Source organism: Petaurus breviceps, unplaced genomic scaffold (assembly GCF_028583685.1).
Source record: "Petaurus breviceps papuanus isolate PSGF00001 unplaced genomic scaffold, PetGlider_PUasm1.0 181, whole genome shotgun sequence".
Lineage (NCBI taxonomy): Eukaryota > Metazoa > Chordata > Mammalia > Diprotodontia > Petauridae > Petaurus > Petaurus breviceps.
This window is the reverse complement of record NW_027185784.1, coordinates 10,462,964-10,487,298: the sequence shown is the minus strand read 5'-3', so window position 1 is coordinate 10,487,298 and position 24,335 is coordinate 10,462,964. Positions and strand designations below refer to the sequence as shown.

Below are 24,335 nucleotides of genomic sequence, written 5' to 3'. Positions count from 1 at the left end.
GTCACTTCTCTAGTCCTCAGATTTTTCATCAGTAAAATGACCATTTTGCTGGAGATTTGGATGAAAGAGTAAGTTAATAATAAAGAATACCTTCCCTCTCCTTGAGTTCATATAATTCAGCCCCAGGAAAATCTCATCTCCAAATCTTTGTTTCCCTTCCTCCAGCAGCCTCTATAGGTCAGCTGATGCTCACATAACCTCTCATTATCCAATAGTTTAAGCTCTCTCCTAAATGCCCCAAACCTTCTTTCTTAGTTCATCATGCAATTGCAGACTAGGGAAGGTTCATCTACTTTTCAAAGTTGGAGTTAATGAGATTCCTTTTTACAGGTCTTCGTCCCATGTCTAATAAAGATCTTTTGTTTTTAATGGGAAGATGATGAAAAGCTTATTGCCACTTTCATTTTTCTGGAATGAGAACATGATGAGGATGAAGTATGTTTGTATAGAGGGGTATGTGTGTGTGTGTTTTCATATATATGCTGACTAGTCCTGGCCATGACAGGGGCATTTAGGAAATAACATCTCTCCAACCTTGACCCTCACTGAAATCAGGGAATAACCCTTGGGTCTGGGTACAACCTTTGGTTCTCTTCCCTTCTCTGATTTTAAAATTCCATCTTATTCCATCCAACTCAATTCAATATGTTTTGTTAAGAGTCTCCTCAGTTTGAGGCACTGTGCCAAGAGCAGAGGACACCAAGATGAAGAAGCAATAGTCCTTGCTCTAGTCTGATAGGGAGAAAAGAAGGCTCCACTATTTCCTCTGAGAAATGGCTTTTGGTTCTTATTGGAAGGTCCAAATTTTCTGTACTCAAACACAGAGAATCATCTATGCTCCCACTTGAAATATGCTCCCTATTGCTGGGGAGAGAAGGAAATGGAGAAGGCAGGGAAGGGAAAGAACATGTTTTTTTCAGGATAAACAAATTTTTATAAATCCTTTCCTGTCTGGAGTTGTCTTGGGAACTTATCTTTTCAGCTGAATTCCATCTTCTGGACTTTAAACATTGATCCAGAAGGGCCATTCATCACTTTGCTTTTAGGGTGAAACTTGCACACCCCCACACCCCAGGAATAAGGAGAGAATAACCCACACTACATCCAGAAAATAATCATCATTTTTTCCCTAGTCCATCACTTTAGTTGGGGTCACAGATGTGTTGCTGGGGCTGGCTCAAACTAGCTTGGGAGAATGATTGTTAATTTCTCAGTCATCTGCAAATGCTACATTAGAGCTTAATTTATTATTTTGTTGGGTATCTAGACTTAAGAAAGTGATAGAGAAAGTGTTATTAATGCAGATTAAGCTTATAAGTGTGGCATGAGTACATTTATTTTTTGAAAGCCAATTGTTAAATATTTACCAGTATATGGCTAAGTCTCTGACACTACTGTCAGACTGCCAGAATGGACTAGGGAAATGGGTGGTGGAATCATAACCCCAACTTTAATGTAAAATCACCAGAAAAGTTCAAGGACTTGAAGAGTCATTCATTTCATTCCTTGGATCCATTCATTCATTTAATCAACATGTATTAAGTGCCTACTATGTGCTGGGCACTGTGCTAAGGATGAGAGATACAAAAAAGAAAGACAATCTCTGCCCTCAAGAAGCTTACAGTGTAATTGGGGAAGGCAGTGCACAAAAGGAAGTTGAGAATGGAGGGGGGCTTGTCACCAAAGGGTACCTATGAGATGAGGGCATGATATTCTTGGAAAGTGTATAGGAAATGTTGAGTATCAAGGCTGCATCAATCTCTGTGATGGAATTTCAGGTGATGAGTTTATCCTGGGGGAAAGTATGATTTTCTTGGAGTCAAAACCAAGTGGACAGGACTGCACTTATTGTAAACATCTTGCCTGTTCTTAAGGCTTTCGGAGAAGAAGAAAACAATCAACTGAGAAAAGGAGCTACTCAATTCTTACTTTGCTTCCATCTTTTTTCATTCAAGGAGAATGATTTACTAGTAGAAAGATATACTAGAAAAAGAAATGGGATTAAGAAAAAGTTGAAGACCCCAGTAAGAGAATACCGTATTGATATGAATTTAACTCTTCTGGCCTAAAAGACGTACACTCCAGGGTCCTAAAATAGCTTGCAGATATGATCACTGAACTATTAGTGATCTTTGACCAGTTTTAGATAATTGAAGAAGAACTGGAAGATGAAAGAAAGATATATATTGTATTAATTTTTAAAGAGAGGAAGACGATAGATCATAAAATACAAACTTATGAACTTGATATTGATTTCTGGCAAAAATTTTAAGTGGAGTATTGAAGAAATGGTCTGTGAGTACTGAACAGAATAAAGTCAAATTAGGTTCTGCAAAAACAATTATATCAAACTAACCTAATTTCCTTTTTCAATATAGTTACTAGACTGATAGGTCAGGATAATGCTATAGACATGTACTTGGACAAATACTATAAACAAATACTTAGATTACAGCAAGAAATTAGACAAATAATTTTCATGTGGATAGAATGGAGAGATGTAGACAAGATGACAGTGGATATGTTAGGCGGATTTGTAAGTAGTTGAAAGACCATATTTTAAAATCAATGACATAGGGCAGTGACTCTCAGAATATGGTCCTGTGAAGATCTCCAAAACCATTTTTAAGAGTATAATAAGGTCCTGAAACCAAAAAGTTTGAGTATTAGTTGAGGTAAAAATATAAAGCCAGAGTGAGACCTCTAGTGGTGTGTCATCATAGGTCTCAGTCCTATGTTCTGTTTAATTTGAACACTTTTATCAATGGTTTGGATATTCTCTTCACTACATTTGTAGATCACACACAGTCGGGAGGGATAGCTAATTTATTTGATAATAGAATCAGAATGCAAAAAGATTCTGACAGGCTAGAGTGAAGTTCACATTTGACAAGATGAAATTTAGAAGGGATATATAAATTTCTGTACTTGTACTAAATACACACACACACACGGACACAAGATGAGGGAAGGAACAGCAGTTCATGCAGAAAATATCCCAGGTTTTAAATGGCTAAACACTCAGTGTGAGTCAGCAGTGTGAAGTGACTCTCAAGAAAACAAAAATAATCTTAGGCTATATTAATAGAAGTTTAATGTCCTAAAAGTTACTTTGATACTTAAGTGAGCTGCCATTATTCTATCGTCATGGGACTTCCTTCACTGATTTGGATTGCAAAGCCTCCATGTTCTATTTTGCCCTATGTGATGCTTGTACATGACTTGTCATAAAATAACAGTCTAATGAGTAGATTTTTGTCTGTTTTTATAAAAAATTATATTTTGTTGATTTTTTTTGTTTTTATATCATATCCATTTCCCAATTTGTCCCTCCTTGCTCCCTTTACCAGAGAATCATGCCTTATAACAAAGGATAAGACTATAGGGGGAAATAGTTGAGCAAAACTGACCAAGATATAGCAAAGGTCTGACATATTTAGTGTTTCATATTCACAGAACCCAATGCTAGGGGTGGGGAACCTGTTACCTGAAGGCCACATGTAGACTTCTAGGTCCTCAAGTGTGGCCCTTTGACTAAATCCAAACATCACAGAACAAATCCCCTTAATAAAAGGATCTGTTCTGTAAAACTTGAACTCAGTCAAAAGCCTGCATCCAAGGACCTAGAAAGCCACATGGGGCCTTGAAGCCTGAGGTTTCCCACCCCTGCCCCAATTTCTACTAAAAAGCATGGTGGAATTTGACTAAGTTTGGCCATTATCATTTTACAAATTCTCTACTTCTTTTAATATACAGGGTTGTTGGGGTTTTTTTTTGCCTTTTTTTGGGAGGGCAATTGGGGTTAAGTGACTTGCCCAAGGTCACACAGCTAGTAAGTAAGTGTTAAGTATCTGAGGCTGGATTTGAACTCAGGTCCTCCTGACTTCAGGGCTGGTGCTCTATTAACTGCACCACCTAGCTGCCCCTAATAAGTTTTTTTTTTTTTTTATCAAAGTGTGGGCAGTTAGGTGGCTCAGTGGATAGAAGGCCAGGCTGGGAATGAGGAAGACTCATCTTTTTGAGTTAAAATCTGGCCTCACACACTTACTAGCTGTGTGACCCTGAGCAAGTCAATTCACCCTGTTTGCTCCAGTTTCCTCATCTGTAAAATGAGCTGGATAAGAAAATGGCAAATCTCTCCAGTATCTTTGCCAAGGAAACCCCAAAACCGGGTCACAAAGAGTTGGACATGACTAACCAACCAACAACAACAACAACAACAACAAAGATTTTGGGGATATCTTGTATTGGAGGGTCCATTGTAGCCCTCAGGCTGTCCATCTATAGCCTCTCATGCTCCACATATGATCTATCTCCTTTTCTTTTCATATATATATCTTTGATGATAGTGTCCTAAACAAGGAACGTTATTGTCCCACTCTACTCTTCATTCATCAGACCACTGTAATTCAGTTCATTTTTACTATATGAACACAACAATGTGTTCAGTTCTGCACACTACCTTTTAAGAGGGGCACTAATAACCTGTGTTGTGTCCGAGGAGATGGGACCAGAATGGTGAGACTTAAAACCAGGAGTAAATCCAATATAAACAATTGGCTCTCAGTACTGCAAGATACACTTTAAAGTTTAATCTGCATTAATAACATTTTTCTCTACTTATTTCTGAAATCTAAACAATAAAAAAAATAAATCAAGCCTTGATTGGTAGTTTGCCATTTCTGAGGTGTAAATGCCAACATTGTGCAAGTGAAGCCATGTCTGAGGGATTGCATGGAGGAACTGAGGGTGTTTATCTGGGAGAAGAACAGAGTTAGGGGAAAATGAGAGAGAGAGAGAGAGAGAGAGAGAGAGAGAGAGAGAGAGAGAGAGTGCACTTCACAAATGTGCTGGGCTATGTATAAAAACAAATACAAATCAGCGTGGTTCCTATGAACAGAAAGAGAAGCAATTGGTAGAATTTACAGTGGGAGGGAGGGTGGTACATATTTCAGTTCAATATAAGTAAGACTTTTTTTTGACAATTAGAATTGTTTTAAATCATTATAAGGAATAAATAATCAGAGGGACAGACTGGGAAGACTGGTTAGACTTGCATGAATTGATACAAAGTAAGCAGAACCAAGAATAATTTATATAGTGAGTACATTATAAAGAAATGGACTTTGAAAGACTTTAGAATTCTGATCAATGCAAAGACCAGACATAATTCCAGCCTCCTGACAGAGAGGTATTAGATTAAAGATGTAAAATGGAACATATTTTTGTGGGCATGACCAATGTGGGAATTTGTTTTGCTTGACTATGCAACTTAATTACAAGGATTTTGTTTTTCTTTATGGGGGAGGGATGTGAGAGTGTGAAGAAATAAATGCTAAATTTAAAAAATAAAATTTTAAACATTTTTAATTTTAAAAAAGTAACAAGGACTTTCTAAGGTGGTGTATTCTCTACTACTCATAGTGCTCAAATGGCTACTTGTGAAGGAGGGTATAGAGGGGATTCATGTATCAGGTAACAGTTTGTATAGACAACCTTAAAGGTCCATTCCAAGAGAGACTCCATGACTCTTCATACCTACAGTACAACCAGAGGTGTATGGAAGCCAGTTTGAACCAGCTTGGGACAGCCAATTATTAAATTTTCAATGTGAGCATTTATATCTCTGAAATCAGCAAACTATAAATCAAGGCTTGATTTAATGTTTTGTCAGTAGTCTAGACTTAAGAAAATTATGTAGAAAATGCTAATAATGCAGATCAAACTCAGAAGTGATCGTCATAGATACTCCTCCCTGACCTCCAGATCTGGTTGTACAACCTACAGCATCTCAGAATAGTCATCGAAAGTACTTTTGTGACAGATTTTCAAAAAATATATCAATACTTTTAAATCTTTTGTTTTTTGGAGGCAATCGAGTTTAAGGGATTTGCTCAGGGTCACACAGCTAGTCATTGTCTGAGGCTGGATTTGAACTCAGGTCCTCCTGACACCAAAACTAGTGCTCTATCCACTGGGTCACCTAGCTGCCCTGATACTTTTAATTCTTAAGGAGAAAAGTGTTATATGAATTTGAAGCTTCATTATTTTTCTAACATAAGTCTCTCCTTTGCTACAGTTTAAGCTTCTGCGTTTTCTTGTCATTTGCAATAGAACACCAGCTTTCATCATTTTCCACATGACTTACATTCACAAGAGTTGAAAAGGCTTACAGCCTGCACTAGGGACTAAGGCTAGGCAGGGTCCTAGTAGATCTGTAGGGCAATGGTATCCAAAATTTTTTGACCAATATATCCCATCAGTTTAAAAGTTTAAGCATGTATCAGTTTAAGCATTCTTTCATAGATGTATAACTCTAAGCTCAAAGTCCAATAAGTCAGATTTAAATGGCTCCAAAGTAAGTAATAATTCTGCCCACAGAAATATAATTATGAAACATATGAATGATTTGTGATGATGCCCCTCAGGTAGAGAGAGAAAACTAACAATGGTGGTATGCCACCTCTTTTATGGGAAAGCTCTTAAGCTTATTCTCCCTTACATGGTCCCCATAGTTGTTACACAGCATCCCTCATGCCTTGAATGAAAGGACACAAGGAAATGTAAAGGATAGGCTTTATGAGAAAACCACAAGTTTTTTTAAGGAATTAGATTACATTCATGAGATGCAATCTTTAGCAGAATAAAATGTGTCTAGAAAGAGGTGATGGTTGCACTCAGCAAGGATTACCAGTTCCTGTTTTTTTTTTCTTCTCAGTGATCCAACCCTCTGACCAACTAACTGCTGGAAGTAAAAAACAAAAACTTCATACTCATACCTTCCATTTTTCTGGTGACCCAGAAAGGTTATGTTTTAGAGCTATGGCTGAGATCATGCTGCTACTCTATCTATAGGGGAAGCCCCACCACCTCCCTTCTTTCCACTTGTTCTCTCTCAGGTCTTTCCAGAGATAACTTAAACTCCTACTTATAGCAGAAAAATTCACTTTCTAAGTCTTGATACAACATTAGCTTCCCTTTTTTCCATACTGGGACACAACTCCCAGAGTCTTTAGCAACATATTAGCATTGCTTAGTAGTTTTTAGTCATGTCCAACTCTTTATGACTCCATTTAGGGTTTTCTTGGCAAAGAAAATAGGGTGGTTTGCCATTTCCTTCTCTAGTTCACCTTATAGATGAGGAAACTGAGGCAAACAGGTTTGAGTGACTAGCCCAGAGTCACACAGCTAGTAAGTGTCTGAGGCCAGATTTGAACTCAGTTAAGATGAATCTTCCTCACTCTAGGCCTAGTGCTTTAACACTGAATCACCTAGCTTCCCTTTAGCAACATAGGTTCCCTCAAAAGGCAGCTAGATACATGTTCATATTTATAAATTGGGCACATGTATTCTACTGCACTAGAGAGGCAGCTTGATGTTGGTTGTGGAGTCAGAAAGACCTGAGGTCATGTTCTGACTCTGATACATATTAGCTATGTAACCTTGGACAAGTCTGGTTTAAAAAAAAAAGTACCTACACACAATACTTTACTGCATGATTATCTTTGTTATAGAATATACCTATAACAGATATTTTAAAGGGATGAAAAAGTTGGAAAATGGTTTAAAATTATTTAACCATATAAAAATATGTCTTTTACTGTTGCTAAAACTATTTATAATGGATTTTTAAAGTTAAGTTTTATAGGACAATTGAGTTTGAGAAAACAAGGTGACAACATCTACCTGTAACGTATTACTATTGATTTACAAAACTTTACAAATCTTTAAGGACACTCAGACATTGAAACATTTAAACTTGCTACTGTTTTCTGCACTATAGATACTCAGTATCATCTAAGTTAGTGTTTGTAGATAAGGCACAGGAGGTAAATACATCCTTTACATTTAAGGTCTTAGCTGGGAAGCATTACAAAGGTTGCCAACATAAAAATGCAATATAAAATTGAGAAAAAGCAGATCAGAGTTAGAGTTTCATATTCAACATGATTGAATATTGTTTATTTTTTTTTAAATTGTGGTCAAACCTTGTGATATATCCATTTGAATGTCTTCTTTAGGTTCAGTTTATTTTTAGTATAACAGTAGTTTTAATGGATGTTTAGCTAAAAAAGATGAAGAAACATAGCTCCAAATGGAAGAATTGCAGCACCAGCTCTGCTTACATCACTATACTCATTGTTCATTCCCAGTTAATTATGCAGTTTTTTTTTTGTTGAAACTCATCTAGTAAATTTCCATCTTTCTTGATACCAATCAACTGTCCTTGCAAATTCATCGCATTTCATTATTCTTTTTCATTAGTTCAAAACCCATTAAAACCTTTCATCTGACAGATTTTAAACAGGTTAGAGAATTCTTTTACCATGTTTTTTTAAGTGTGTGGATACAAAACATTTTTTGAGATGATAATTGGATTGTTTTCAGCAACAAAAGCATAGTTTTAAGTGTCTTTGTTCATTATGAAGGCTTCATCTTTATCATTAGTTAATATCTCAAGCCATAAAATGGATTGAATTCACTAACGGTGGTAAATCTGTGTTTTAAACAATCTTTATAATTTTGAAATTTTTTTTTTACCAAATTCTTATTAGATTCGATTAGGTTGTTTTTAACTTTCTTCTAATAATGTAGTTGATGAGAAACTGGTAGTATGAGTCAGGTTTGCCATTTTGGGATGTTGTGGTCACATTATTATTGAGCACAGTAATATTATTATTTTTAACCCATGATTTCTTTGTAGCAACCTTTTGAAGCCACTTGCCCATTTTGGAGTAGGTTAGTTTAGTTAAAAGATAATATAATTTTTTTTCCAAGAAGATCTGCCTTCTCTCCTTTCCACCTCCCCCCTACTGATAAAACTATAAACATGTATACTGAAACAAAATAAATCCTCGAATTGGCTATGTCCAAAAAAAAATGCATCTCAATCTGCACTCTGAGTCTATTACTTCTCTATAAAGAGGTAGACAAAGCATGTTTCTAGATAAGATAATCTCAGCCAGGTACCAGTCAACTTCAACATGTCACAGTTCACTCAAAAACGAATGAAATGAACCACTTCAAATCCTTCTGTACTATGGAAATCCTATTTTTTCCTTAAAATATTTTGCATACCATTTGGAAGCTTCTGCAATACTGACTGAATAAGGGCAACAGTGCCAATCTCTATATTGTGTATTAGTAAATCTTAATTCCTTAATTTTAGCTAAAATGAATATAAATAAAAGTGCTATTATTTCTTCTCATGCCGCCTAGTGGATTATCTTGTATACCCTATGTAGAAGACCACAGTTCTAGGACACAGCTAATTAATATATATTAGATGAGGTGAGAAGGCAGGTAAAGTAAAGAAAGGATTTTCTCTTCTTATCTGCAAAAAAACTTTTTTTTAAAAAAAAGACTGGATCTCCCCATCTAGGACACAGCTAGTTAATATCACTAGGATGAAATGAGAATAGCAGGAAAAGGGAAAAGAGGAATTCCTTTTCTCTCCTGCCACTTTTTCCCCCCAAAGACTAGATCTCCCCATCTCACCCATGCTGGAAGTACAGAGGCTACTACAGGCTGATCCCACTGCTGATCATAGGAGCTTTGACACTGCTCTTGTGTCTAACCCCACTCCTGGGGGGCTCTCCCAATGGATGCCAAACTTAGTGTAGATACCAGATTTGCATAGCCCATTGCAATTCAGAATTCCTGAGTTCTAGAGATCTGGTAGCCATAGCCTCCCCAATAGCTGGGATTACAGGTGTGTGCCACCATGCCTGGCCGTGACACACCTTCTTTAGCCCCTCTGAATGTCAGACCCAAAGTGTCCCAAGGCCTCATAGCCATAGCCTCTCCACCTTAATCCCCACCCCCACCCCTTCTTCTGCTCCCTTAGGAAGAGGCAGCACACAGAAATGTTGGTGGCTGGTCATGGTGTATTGTTACCGAACACAACTGAGGAGTGGAAGGATAAGCTGTGGCTGGCAGGGTTAGGGGTTGTGTTGTGGACAATCTTCTCGCAGATCTCATCTTCAGGGTTTCCATCCTGTTCAGTAGCTTGGTTCCTCCAGAAGGCTTCTTTACGATGGCATCATGTCTACCTGGGGGGTGGGGTGGGGTATGTGAGTCAAATAGGAACTTTCGATAAATCAGATCAATCAAGTATTTATTGAGCACTTATGAGGGGATATGCTAGTTGCTATAGGGGATACAAAAAAGCACATAAGCTCCTTGGCTTCCTCAAGGAAATTCTAGACTAGTTAGAGAGAAAGACATTTGCAAGAAAAAGAGGCATTAAATTATAAGGGCTTCACTGAAGAGATAGGATTTGAGCTTGAGTGTCAACTTCTCAGTGCCTCAATTTCTTTTTCAGGAGAAAGAGAATGACTTATTTAGGTAGAGTTTGGACTAGATGACCTTTAAGATGAAATGCTTTCTAGCTCTGAGACATTGTGATTCTCCGAATGATGGATGAGATTTCAGCAGGCAAAGAGAAACACAAGGGCATTCCAGGCTGGCAAGTAAAAAGGGGGTGGAGGGTAGGGAAAAGCCAGACATGTTCCAAGGGCAGAGAATAGAGGAAAGAACATACAATTTTAGCATGGGAAAGGACCTTAGTAATTATCTAGTACAGCATTCTCATTTTTAAGAAGAGGAAATCAAAGTCCAGAAAAGAGAAGTCCAGTTTAGATAAAATGGAACGTTTATGTTTAGGTATGGCTAACTGTGGTTGCTTCAATGAGAATACTCCCTCAATTTAAGAGATGTACTCCATCTATGCCTCATAGTGTTAGAAAATTCTGTGAGATTTGGAGTGTCTTTCTCATAGCCACACAGCTAGTAATTTAGTTCAACGAATAGTTAGTAAATGCCTACTCTGTGCCAGATAGAAAAAGACAAAAATGAAAAGTCCCTACTCTTAAGCTGCTTGTAATCTCTAAGGAAAAGAACAAGACATACTGAGTTGAGTAAAGATTAATGCAAAGTAATTTTTGAGAGGAGTGGAGAGTACTAACAAATGGGGAAACTGGAAAAGACTTTTTTTGAAGGAGGTGGCACTTGAGTCTTGAAGAGAAGTGGATGTGCCAGGAGGCAGAGGTAAAGAGGGAGAGCATATTCCAACAGGCCTGGGGTACAGCCCAAGCATTTAGCTAGCACTTCTATAGCATTATAAGGTTTGCAAAGTGTTTTACAAATGTTTATTATCTTGTTTAATTATCACAATAACCTTGGAAGGCAGGTGCTATTATTATCCCCATTATGCAGAACAAGAAACTGAAGCTGAAAAGTTAAGTAATATCCAGGGTCATATAGCTAATAAAGATAGGAACCTAGGCAAAAGCATAAAAGTCAGAAGATGGAATATTGTGTACAGGGAATGACAAGTGAGTCAGTTTGGTTGGGACCCCACATTGTGACAAGCTTAAAATGGCAAACTCAGAAGAGTTCATATTTTATTCTAGAAGGAACAGGGAACCATTGAAACTCCTTGAACAGGGACATGGTAAGACTTGGGATTTCAAAGTGTTATTTTGGGGAGTAAATAGAGGATGATTTTGGAGCGGGAAGGGCCTGGATTTAGGAAGTTCATCATTGTAATAGCCTAGAAGTAAGAAATGATGAGGACCTGAACAATGGTTGTATTGTTGAGAGAATGGGAATGACAAGAAGGTAGGTTTGGCACAAGAATCAGCAGTGACAGAATAGGAAGATAAAGAAAGGGACAACAAAGATCTGAGGACAGCTTCTGTGTCCCGAGTGAACCTGGGTGACTAAAAGGATGTTGGGGGAGGGAAGAACAGACAAGTTAGGATGAATGAGAGGCTTAGGAGGAAATGAGTCCTGTTTTAGACATGCTTCCTTGGAGATGCCTACAGAACATCTAGCAAATAGTTGGAGATATGGAATTGGAGTTCAAGAGAGAGATGTTAGCTGGATATGTAGAGTTAGGAGTCTTCTGCATAGAGACTACAATTGAACTCCTGGGAACTAATGAGGTCTCCAAGTGAGATAAAGTAAAGGGAGAGGGATATAGTCCTAGAACAGAGCCCTAAAATATATCTTCCCAGAGGAGGCAGTACATAGATGATCACCCTGCAAAGAAGATTGAGAAGGACTAGTCAGAAAGGTAGGAGGAAAAGGATAGAAAGTATGAGTCAAGTCCTCCTGACTCCATCTACTACAATCTCCACCATGCCACACATACTTCAAAGGAGTACCAAATCGAGAAGGTGGACTGGGATTAGATTATGGGGTGTTTATTATGTCAGGATAAAAGGTTTGGAATCATGCACTTGGGGGTCATGGAAGGTTTCTGAGATGCAGAATAACCTGATCTAACAAGAGGTATCAAACTCAAATAGAAACAGATCTCTTCTGGCACACATATTGCATAAGTTAACATCTATGTTGTATTGTATTTTTATTTATTTCACTAAACATTTCCTAATTACATGTTAATCTTGTTCAGTCTTCCCTTCAGAGTTCATTTGGCTAGCCAGTACTGTCTGACACCTCCAATCTAAGCCATGCTTTAGGAAGATTAAGATAGAAGGACTGGAATCTCGATAAGTTGGAGAAGGCCACCTATTAGGAAGCCTTTTAGTAAACTATGTATGAGGTATTGAGGACCTGAAACAAGGTAGTGGGACTAGAAAGAATAAATTCAAAAGACTTGGAAAGGAAGAACTAATAAACAGATAGCACTTAGTAACTAAGTAAGAAGTTAGAGGAAGGGAGAAATTAAAAAAAATTATTCAGGTCCCCCACAGATGATAAGATCATGCAACATCTTGATACAAAATGAATCCTATTATTTATCTGTATCAATACTATTACTGATAAATTAATGGCTCTTACAAAATTCATAATTCCTGAAAGGTTAGACTATTTAAATAAGATAAATGTAAAGTATTGCATTTGTAAGTGGGAGAAAAGAACAATTGCACAAATATGAGAAAGGAAGGATGTGGCTAGGCAATGGTTTACTTGACAAATGACTAAGTGGGAACCGAATCATATGACATGGTAACGAAAGTAAACAGAATAGTGTAGTTCTCTAGGGATCATTCATAGAAGTACAGTGCCCAGAACAAGAGATTAAAGCTATACCATACTATCTGGTCAGACTAAAGCATGGAGTATTATATTCATTTAGGGTAGGGGGGAAGGAAGAAAAAAAAGGGAAGAAAAGAAATTTACATTATAAGTATTATATTTAGAAGGAGTAGCAAGTTGTACATAATAGATTTGTAGTTTCATGTGCAATTATCTTTTTTATTATACTGTATTATGGAAATGATCATTTTATTCCATAAATTAAAAATAAAATAAACAATTTAAAAATTTATTCAGGTTTTGAGGATAGATACCTGGAAGGACAGAAATAGGGAAATGAGGAGCCAGTTTCAGAAGGAAGATGTGGAATTTATAGTTTCAGAAACACAGACTCTGAGGTGGTGGAGGTGGAAGAACATACAAGGTGATTTGGAATGGAACCCATGAGAGAGGGAAGGATATTGATGTACATTTGGTAGTCATCTTATCCGAAAAGACCCACAGAAGTGGTGAGAGGGAGATCAATGTATAGGTACATAAATATATTCTCTCTCGAACTCATCCTCCTCTCCCTTACCCCCTACTATTGGACTTTTCAAAGGCTTAGATTTAGGTGAGGATTTCTGCACCTAAGTAGAGAGTATGACAGTGGGAGTTCCTACTTCCTCAAGACAACCATATGAAAACATTTTTAGAGGCCATTCCTTTATTCTCTCTATTGAGTTTGGGTTAGAGAATCTGTATGGCAAAATGGCATGTTTAGAAGTCTCCATCAGTTGATAAATTCTTAGTATGTCACCGTGACCTTGAGCAAATCACTAAACCCTTTCGGCCTCAGTTTCTTCATCTGTAAAATGAAGGGGTGAGTCTGGATGGCCTCAAGAGTCCTTCTAAACTCTAAATCTAGGACCTAGGATCTAGAATTCTATGACCCAGAAGTATTTCCATGGCTCATCTTCTTGCTCTTCTTTTCTCTCTCAAGTCCTGATACAATTAATTAATCAACAAACATTTAATAAGTGCCTACTATAGGTCAGGCACTGTGCTAGATGTTGGTGATAAAAATAATCCCCTTAATGTCTAGGAACTTATATTCTGGGTGGAACCTATATGTACACCAAAAGTAAAGAGAACTATTATATATATAAAGGATAACAAAGGAGATTGAGGGGAGAAAGGCACTAAAAACTGGTGGGAATCAGAAAAAGTCTCAAAGTAGGTGATGCTTGAGCTTAGCCTTGAAGGTAGAACTGAAGAGGAAGAGCATTTCAGCTTTGGGGAACAGGCTGTGCAGAGGCGTGGGGGCAGGAAAGGGAATATTGCATACAGACCACAGTAATTACATCAATTTGGCCAGAACGAAAAGTACTGACAGACTACTAATCTGTAATCAACCTAGAAAGACAGTCCTGGAGCCAGATTGTGAATAGTGTTAAATGCCAAATAAAGGAATCTGTATTTTCTCATCCTGAGCAGGGGGAGTAACATGGTCAGATCTCTGTGTTAGCAATATCAATTTGGCAACTGTGTGAAGGATGAATTGGAGAGAGGAGACCAATTCAGAGGTGATTTCAATAATGAGGACCTACTTTGAAAGGGCAGATTGAAATCAACCTTAAAATTTAATTGGCTCTGGGTGCTGAGGGACAGAGCTTCCTGGTGATCTAAGTATAAAAGCCAACCCACCAGAAGGCAGGAGTTGCTCTGCCTCAGGTTTGATAAATGTGTAAGCATAGCAACAGAGAAGCACAGAAACTACATTCAACTGAATTCATGCTGTATTCTTGCTGAGTATCCTTTACACGCTACAACAAGTAAATCTCCTTAAGCTCTAAAATATTAATAGTGAGGGCCTGAATTAGGGTGATTATGGTATGAATGGGGAGAAGGTGACGGATGCAAGAGATATAAAGAAGGAAGAATCAGCAGAATTTGGCAATTGATAGGATATTGAGGGAGAAGGGGTGAGTGAAAGTGAAGAGTGGAGGGTAAATGCATTTGACTAGAATGGTGGTAACCTTGACAAAAAAGAGGAAGTCAGAAGGGAGTGGGGCAGTCAAGAGCAAAGATTTTTGAACATGTTGAGTGTGAGATGCCTATGAGATATCTAGGCAGCAATGCCCTTCAGGCAATTGGTGAGGTTGCATTAGGGTTCAAGGAAGAGATGAAGGCTGCATACGTAGATTTGAGAGTCACTGGCAGAGAGATGATAGTTGAAACAATGAGGGCTGATGAAATAAATGAAAGAGATCCCATAAAGCGAAGAGAAGAGGATTCAAGACAGGGCCCTGGGTGACTTATGTGAAGGGGTCAGAACATGGCTGATGATCCTAAAATGGAGGTTGAGAAGGATTAGAGAGGAGAACCATGACAGAATAATTTCACAAAACCCTAGGAAAGAGAGTATCCAGAAGGGTACAGATTAAATGCTACAGAAAGGTAAAAAATTATGGGGACCCAAACAAAGATGACTGTATTTAGCAATAAAGAATATACTGGGGGGAGGGGGAGATAGCTAGGTGGCACAGTGAATAGAGCACCAGCCCTGGAGTCAGGAGGACCTGAGTTCAAATCTGGCCTCAGGAACTTAACACTTACTAGCCATGTGACCTTGGGCAAATCACTTAACCCCAGTTGCCCTGCCCTCCCCCCTTCTAAAAGCAAAAAAAAAAAAAAAAAAAAAAAAGAATATAATGGGGACCTTGACAGAGACTGTTTCAGTTGAGTGGTAGAGACCAAGATCAAATTGCAAAAGGTTGAGAAATGAGTGGAGGTGAGTGTAAACAACTTTTTCTAGGAATTTGTGAGCAGGAGGAGAAATACAGGATAATAGCTTAAAGGGATGGTAGGGGTCAAGTGAAAATTTTTTCATACCTAAAACTCCCAGAGACATTCGCTGGTGATGGCCTCGCTGTCGGCCCGCAAGACACCACTGCTGTCGGCCCGTATATAATAGCCATTGGGGGCCAACACAGCAAGTAGGTTGCTGCCTCGTAGTTCCAGATAGAAGTTGAGAGCAAACTTTCCCCAGGGGCGGAAGGTGCCATAGGCTGTCAGGGACCAGAAGGTGCCACCCTGTGCTGGGAGGGTAGGAAAGCTGAGGTCATTAAGTGATGTGAAAGCAAAGAATGTGTCCCAGGTCCCTGGACCCCTGAGTTGCGGCATGGGTAGAGGGGACACACAACCACACAACCATCATACACCATACTCCTCCTCCTCAAATCTCCCACCCTTTGTGGGTTGTACCTTGCCTAATAATATTAGCAGCTGGCGTTTCTATAGGAGTTTAAAGTTTAGGAATCACTTTATATAGATTGTTTCATTTGATCCTCCCAATAACATGGGAAGTAGTACTATTATTATCTTCTTTTCACAGATGAGGGAACTGAGTCACAGAGAAGTCAAATGACTTGTCCAGGGTCACCCAGTTAGTAAGTGTCTGAGGCAGGAATCAAACCCAGGCATTGCTGACTCTGGGTCCAGGGATCTATTGACTGTACCACCTGGTTACCTCAGAGAATCATGACGCCATAGATGCCATAGATCTCTGGGCCATGTCTTCCCAATTTGGGATCTGTTATAAGGAGATATAGGAAGGTATCTTCCTCTTTAGATTGACTTTTTAAAAAAATCTTCTTCTACTGAGGAACCTTCTTTTGTTTACCTATCTACCACCCCCACCTCCCACCCCAGCCCTATGACAATCTCTTACCAGCCCCACCCCCTTCTCCCTGCCCATCACCTTCCCCAGTATTTGACAGTGAGCTGCCTTACAGTTGCCTTTAACTTAGCACTATGGTTAGACTCTTGAAGTGGCAGGAATGAGGGTGTCAGAGGAAAAGTGGGAGTGGAGGGGCTCCTTTTAACTCAGGATAATGAGATTCTTCAGTAAAGTATATACACAGTGGGAGAGGGCAAACCTGAACCTCCTTCTTCGTGCTCAGCATATACTACTGTGGCATCCAGTAAATGCTGAGGCATAAGAATTGTTTCAGAAAGATGTCTTGTTTTCAGAAAATCATAAAATCTTAGGGAGATGCATAGCAGGATGGACATTAGACTGGGAGTCAGGAAATCTGGATTCCCTGCATTGCCACTAATTTGCTAAATGACCTCATTCAGACCACCTCTCCTTGCTAGGTCCTTGTCAGAGGGATGAGCTAGACCAGATAGCCTTCACGATCTTCTCCAGCTCCAATTATATAAATATTAAGAGTTGGAAGAGAATCAGAGACCATCCAACCCAGACTCCCCCAAAGTCACTTTCCCAAATCCTGGAGAGGGCTGAATTGGGGAAGGAGCCAAGCAACACTGAGCTATGAGCCCCAGATCCCTAGTGGCATACTCAAGGGGAAGGATTGGATCAAGGGTAGTACTCACCCTGGAAATGGTATATGCTTTGCCGGCAGGGCAGTAGCTGGATGCAGTCTGGCTGGTCCATGTTGCACTGCAGTTGGTCATGTTCTGATGATGTGCCCACATAGCCATAGCGACCTCGCAATGCCAGGAAGGGTCGATTGACAAAGCGGATCCTAAACTCTTCACAGGGGCCTGGGGGAAAGGGAAGTCAAGATCATTGGAGATGATAATTGCTCTGAGCTCTCTTTCAGACATGATGTACTAGGGGCAGACTAGGTATGGAAGGGCATTGTGCAAGGATTCCTGGTCCGAAGATCCTAATAGGAAAGCCCCTTCCCCTGGCGTACCTGGATGCAAGGAAGTGGCTATTAAAAACCCGTTGGATGTGACACCCACATAGTGTTCATTAGCAGCCCGCAGAGTAATCTTGCCACAGTTCCAGTTCACGCAGAAGATGGCATTGGGCTCTAGTTTTTGCCCATCTCCCACTACAGCTCTATGTGACCTCTGCAGAGAGGGAGAAAGTCTCAGCTTTGGGGCAGAGTCCAGGTCCCCTCTCAAACCCTGCCTCTGGCTTCCCCTCTCAGCTTATTAACATTCACTTAGTCCAGGAATTCTGAACCTTTTCTGTGTTACAGACTCCTTTGACCCCCTCCTCAGAATAATGTGTTTAAATGTATAAAATAAAATACACTGCAAAGGAAACCATTTATACTGAAATATGGCTAGTAAAATACTTTTTTCCTACTCAAGTTACTGGACCATCTGATACTTATCCATACTTATCCCTAGTCCAGAGCTTCCTTCTCCTTTTCTTTCAAGTTCTTGGAAAAAGACCTATTATCTACACAGGAGGAGCTATGTTCACAAAGGGCAAGAGAGTGGAACAGAAGAAGGAAAGAGAGGCAGTGTTGTGGTATAGAAAGGAACATTGGACTAGGATTGAGAATATTCAATGGCTCAAATCATGCCTTGAACAATTCCAAGCTATGTGATTCTGGGCAAGTTAACTTCTCTGGGTCTCATCTTCCTCATTTTTAAAATGAGGGAGTTGGATGGCCCCGAAGGCCTCTTCCAGCTCTAAATCTATTGATCCTATGGAACTTATAAATAATGATAATAATGATAGTTAAACATTTAAATAGAGCTTGCTATATGACAGGCAACCATGGTAAGCATTTTACAATTATCTCATTTGATCCTCATAAAAACCCTAGGGAGTAAGTGCTATTATTATCCCCATTTTACAGATGAGGAAATTGAGGTAAACAACGGTTAAGTGACATGTCTAAGGTCATAAGGTTAGTATCTGAGGCTAGATTTGAACTCAGATCTTCCTGACTCCAAGCCTAGTGCTCCATCCACTGTGCCACCTAATTGCCTTGTGAACCTCTCCGAGTCTCAGTTTTCTCATCTACAAAATGAGGATGATATTATTTGTAGTACCTACTTCACAGGGCTGTTGCATAGTCCAAATGAGATAATGTGCACTAAATGCTAAGTTGGCTATTATTGTTATTTATTATAATAATGTTATATAATTACATATAATATATTATATAATTATACATAATATATTATATGTAATATAATTATAATTAATACTTTTGATGATAATTATAATATCATAATTACATAATATTATTATAATTGTTAAAGAGAAGGAAGTCTTTGAAAATCATGCTAGTCTCTATATAAAATTTCTGCTGAGGTTTCATAGCCCTAGGGACTTAGAGTATGGTCCAACTCTGAATTCTTTAGCTCAACCCTCCCATAGTCTAGGCTGCTCTTCTAGGGTTTAGCTCTAGGAACAGTCAAAGGAAAGAAGAGATCTGCACTCAGGATTATGGGGGCAAATCAGAATGAATAAGGGATTAGGGACACAAGCATCTTACTTTTGTGGGGCAGCTTAAAAACTCTGGACATCTACCCTGGAAGAGATGACTTTCATTTCCACTGTGAAATGGGACCCTGAGGTGCTAGGGTATGCATACAGGGTGAGAAGAAGGGAATACCTGGGTTTCGTATTCCTCCAGATTGTCCTGAGTCGGGCTTCAGGTCTATATTCTTACCTGTGCTAAATATTGACCAGTAACTGAACGGAGCTGAATGGCCTTAGTGTTTGGATTACTCTCATACTGGAAGAAGGACATAGGGGTCATCCGCTCAGATCTAGCACAGACTTCCAAATCTGCGGAGAGAGGGATTTTGATCACAGGCAGCCCATGAGCTAGCGCCAGCCCCTGTTCTTCCTGTTATAGCCTCTTTGTCCCCCACAAGACCCAGACCCAACCATCCCCAATAATTAGGAGCCAAACCCTATTTTCTGTCCTCATTATTATTCTGTACAGAATGGTCTACACCAGATACTCTATGACATTTTATAGAATAGGAGCACCTGGACCCTTCCAGCCAGAGACTAATTTCTTTATTTTTCAACCCCCTCTCTGTCTGCCTTCCAGGCCATACTTCTATTCTTTACTTTGGAGATTCTTCACTTTGTAAGGTTCAGCATTTTTCATTCATCCCCCCTCCCCTGTTCTCCTTATTTCCTTCATTCAGTTCCTCTCCCCTATGGATTTTTCCTCTACCCCTCCCACCAGTCCCAGCACTTGCCCGAAATGATGGTGACAAATTTCCGATTCTTAGATTTGATAGTGATCCAGGCCGTGCAGTGCTGTAGTACAAACCACTCCTCTCCCCCCATGGGGCTGGAGCCCAGAGCCAGGAGGGCACAGGAGCCCTGTGGGTACAGGAGGCATCCCTCCCCATCACCCAAAGCTATCTGTCCGCCAGGCCGGACCTGAAGGTGAAAGGCTGTTTGCAGTGAGGGCCTATTGACCAGCCTGTCATTTTGGGACAGGAAGTGGTGGGAAGAAGACTCAAGGTGGTAGAGACCTTCGTGGAAGTGCAGCAGGAAGCCACACTCCTCTAAGTAAGGCACAGGGGCATCCACCCAGACACAATCCTGCTCAGGACTGGCCCGGACATAGCACTGGGTGACTGGGCTGTAGAGCATCACGTGGGCGTGCAAGGCTGGCCGTGGGGCCCACATGTGGTAGGCAGAGAGCACCGTCGAGCTGCAGAACACATCCTCACCATCAGATTCCAGATAGTGTCCAGTGATCATACACTGCAGAGTCCACTTGCCGTGGCGGTGGAAACGAAGCAAGAAGTAGCCATGCTGTGTGTCCCGGGGCCACCCACAGTACACTGAGCCATCTCCCTCTGGCAGCAAGATATAGCCATGGATGCTCTGTAGACGCACCACGGCCTGACGGTCCTCATCCTGCTCATTGCACAGTATTAATTCCCAGGTCTACAGAGAGGTCCCAGTGAGGGAGAAGATATTAGTGCGCATTAGAATACTGGCCTAAGCCACTCATTCACAGTGCCTTCAAGATCAATCACTGACACCACTGTTATGATTGTGCAGATGATTCACCATGACCATCCAACCACTGCTATCAACTCCTAGCAGTGCTAGTTTCCTCATGGCCACCAACCCCATATTCCCTAATGCCCTCAAACCATGACCACTGGGGCAGGAGCAATAACATGACCTACATGCTTACCACCGGGGATGTGAAGCCAGTATCATCAATATACAAATCACAGTTTCTCACATAGTTTCTTAAAAAAAAGAAGTTGAAAGTGCCACATTCACAGGATTGTAGATTTAGAAATAGAAAGGACCTTAGAGGTCATTGAGGCCAGCATTCTCATTTTACAGATAAGGAAACTGAGGCAGAGGTGAAGTGACTTGGCTAGTCACACAGCTAGTAAGCATTTTTGGCAGGATATGAACGCAGGTCTTCTTGGCTCTATCAATCGCGTCGTGGTGCTTCTCTCTAGTTGGCCCAATGTGAACTTTCCATTCCCTATTCTTCTTAATCTCCTCCAAAGACTGGCGCCAGGCTAAAATTTCAGTGAGATTCAGACTTAAGATTCACTTCTTCTCTCTCTAATACTATATATACTATAATTAAGAAACAGGCGCCATCAGCTCATCACCCTCAGTCTGTGTCTCCATCCCCAGAACCTTCTGTTCTTAGGATAGCCATCTCATAGAATTCTCTCTCTCCCTCATGCGTCAGAGATGACCAAGGGCCTCAGGTCAAGGGAACAAAACCTCGATAGAATGTGAGGTCCGTAGTCAAGGAGAACTGAGTATGAATCCTGCCCCAGATGCTTACTAGCTGTGTGATTCTGGCCAAGTCTAAACTTTTAGGTTTCATGTTTTCTAGAAATAATGTGTTAGCCACAGACTTAGGCAGCAAGACTTAGAAAGTGTGTGTGTGTGTATTGGGGTCAGAGGCAGAACTAGATCAAGTAGCTTTTCAACAGGGTACTAAAATGTAGAGGGTTCAGGCAGCACTTCCAGTCCTTTGCATTCAGCACCTAGTTAGCAAGAATAATTAGTTAATATCAGAAACGCCCAGATGTGGCCTGCTAGCCACTAGTAATACCCCAGTGGAGCTCCTTGCTGGCAGGCTGCCTGTTCCTCAATCCCCCCCAAAGCAGCATTTGAGGACCAGCAAAGCTCTGCAATACTTGTCCTCGGAGACTTGCACTTATGCTTTTTACTTTGGGTTAAAAAAATTTATATTTAAATGTTCTTAGTGGAGAGGGAACAATGGGAGGATCTGAGGGAGAAATATGGAAATTCTTTTTCCTTAGGAGACAAAGAACCCAGTTCTGGCCTCTGTTCCATGCCATTCATCCTATGAAACTTATGAGTTCCTGACTCTGCTGGATCCCTCCATTTCTATACCCTTTTCAAGATAAGAAATCAGGACTTAGTGTTACACAGACCTTTCCCCTTTCCCCTATATATATATATATATATATATATATATATATGATTTCTCTTGAGACCCCATCATCCTTCATTCTAGCCTGAGGCTCTGGAAGTGCCTCCTTTGTGATGTCACAGTACCTCTGTGCTGACACTCTAGGGAGCAAAGGGTGAGAGAGCAGTCAGAGCAGAGAGGGGCAGGAAGACTGGAAGTTAGCTGTGGACTTTGCTAAAGGTGTGTGAGATTCTGATAAGGTAAGACTGGGTTAGAGATGGAGACACCATGGGCATAGAACAGAAAGGACTCAGGAATGTCAGTGACAGAGGCAAGCAAAAGGGCAGGAGAAAAGATGCCAACATCCCTCAGACAGGGGGTGTGTGGCCATTTGAGCATAGCGTTGTGATACCCACTCACCCCAGTGATGGCTGGTTACCTGTCTCCTGCCTAAGCCTTGAGCTACAGCAGTGATTTTATTTCCATAGTTCTCAGCTGTTAGATAGGTTCCAGCCCAGCTGATAAGGCCAACCTTCTGGTCCTCTGGCCGGGACCCATAATGCATCCAGTCCTCCTCCATGGGGCCAGCGCCACGCTTGATGACTCTGTCCGGCCCAGCCTCGTTCTAGCGTGCACCTGCAGGCCATAAGGCCAGGAACAGGGCCCCAGGACCAACAAGGGAGGGAATCTAAAGGGGGAACCTCCTGGGTAAGTGCCCTCCCCCTGAACCTAGATACCTCTGTGACCCGTGGGCATTATGACCATGAAGGCTGCCTCCTTTCCCTAGAGGTCTGGCTGTCATCACCCTATAGCGAGACAAGGTATGGTCCCAATCCTTCACAAATGTATCCCTCCACATTTGTCAAACTGTCACTCCAGAGTGAATAAGAACCCAGGACCTATGGCAATCTTCCACATTCTGAGCCTGGGCAGAGAGCAAGTTGGACCTAAGACTGAAAATCACAAACCTCTTGACTCTTCTATGACCAACTTGTGACTTCAGGCAAGTCCTCCTTCTGGGTCTGTTTCTTTCATTGTTAAACAGGAGAAGACATTCTCAACCTCTATTCATGGGTATGAGATTCCCTTAGGGTTGAGGGATCCCTCTAGCCTAAGAATGTGAGGAAAGAAAAAACTATTGAGAATGCTGAATTCTTTGGGCAAAAGGGAAGAGAGCCCAAAACTAGCTTTCAGGTAGGAGTGATGTGAGGACTCATGACTAGGCTAAGGAAACTGACGTAGAAATGGATATGACATGTGTTATCACCTTACTCCACCCCCCCACCCCTAAACTTCCAGCTACAATAGTTTCCTATAACTGCATCATTGCTAACCAGTGGTATAGTTGGCAAGGAACTCAAGGACAAGAAAGCAGCAGAGGGTCCAGATGTTGGGTCCCCAGAAATGTTGCTCCCACAATACTACCATTAAAGAAAGAAGGGTCTCCACATGACTAATTTTGACTCCCACAGTGATTGAGGTGCTGCTACATGAAGCATAAAGAGACAAAGCACATAGTGGAAGCCCTGGGGAAATTAACTGATCTGGGGGAGGGTAGCAAAATAGATAAATGAGCCATTTAAAGAAAAATGGTGGTGGGGAGGGCTCTTTGACTCTTCACTGAAGGTTCAAAGGAGATGAAAACTGTCAGTTGTATTGGAAGAGAAGTGGTAGCATTTTCTTCCTTAAACTGAATTTTTCCTTCCCAGCCAGGGGACTTCCCTAGAGGGGACAGCACCCAGTAGTACATACTGAGGGCACAGCAGAATATTCTGTAGGCTCTAACACGTGCCATTCCAGTAGATAGAGTAGCAGTAATGGAGATGATGGGCAGCCAGGGCTCCTGCTGAGAGGCAGGGACAGGACAGCCTTCGGGCCCAGTGATACACACAGAGCAGGGGCTCCAAAGGGTGGTCCTGTTACTCTGTCTAGTCTCAGACACAGATATTAAGGTGAGACTGAGACAAGCAGCCAAGATGGCTGAGAAAAAGGCACTACTCTTTCAACCTCCTCAGCCCATGACATCTCCCAGGTCCGTTGCCTCCCTGCTGCTAGCCTCCCCACCACCGTCCCAGGCAATACTGCCACTAGTGACTCACTTGTGTAGAAGGCTTTTGGGTTTAGAGAGTTTGTTCCTCACAAAACAAGTCTTCAAGGTACCTAGGTAATGCTACC

The 24,335-nt window shown here is 40.8% G+C and overlaps 1 protein-coding gene across 1 annotated transcript; it reads right to left on the bottom strand.

Annotated features, from left to right (window-relative positions):
* Positions 1–9,867: 9,867 nt before the first annotated feature.
* Positions 9,868–24,271, bottom strand: FSCN3 (fascin actin-bundling protein 3). The gene is made up of 7 exons (XM_069087149.1): positions 22,600–24,271; positions 19,984–20,686; positions 19,440–19,558; positions 17,715–17,874; positions 17,389–17,559; positions 15,883–16,088; positions 9,868–10,052 (listed from the first exon to the last, which is right to left on the bottom strand). The coding sequence occupies exons 1-6, from the start codon at positions 22,738–22,740 to the stop codon at positions 15,883–15,885; spliced, it is 1,500 nt and encodes a 499-aa protein (XP_068943250.1). The 5' UTR covers positions 22,741–24,271; the 3' UTR covers positions 9,868–10,052.
* Between the last annotated feature and the right edge of the window lie 64 nt (positions 24,272–24,335).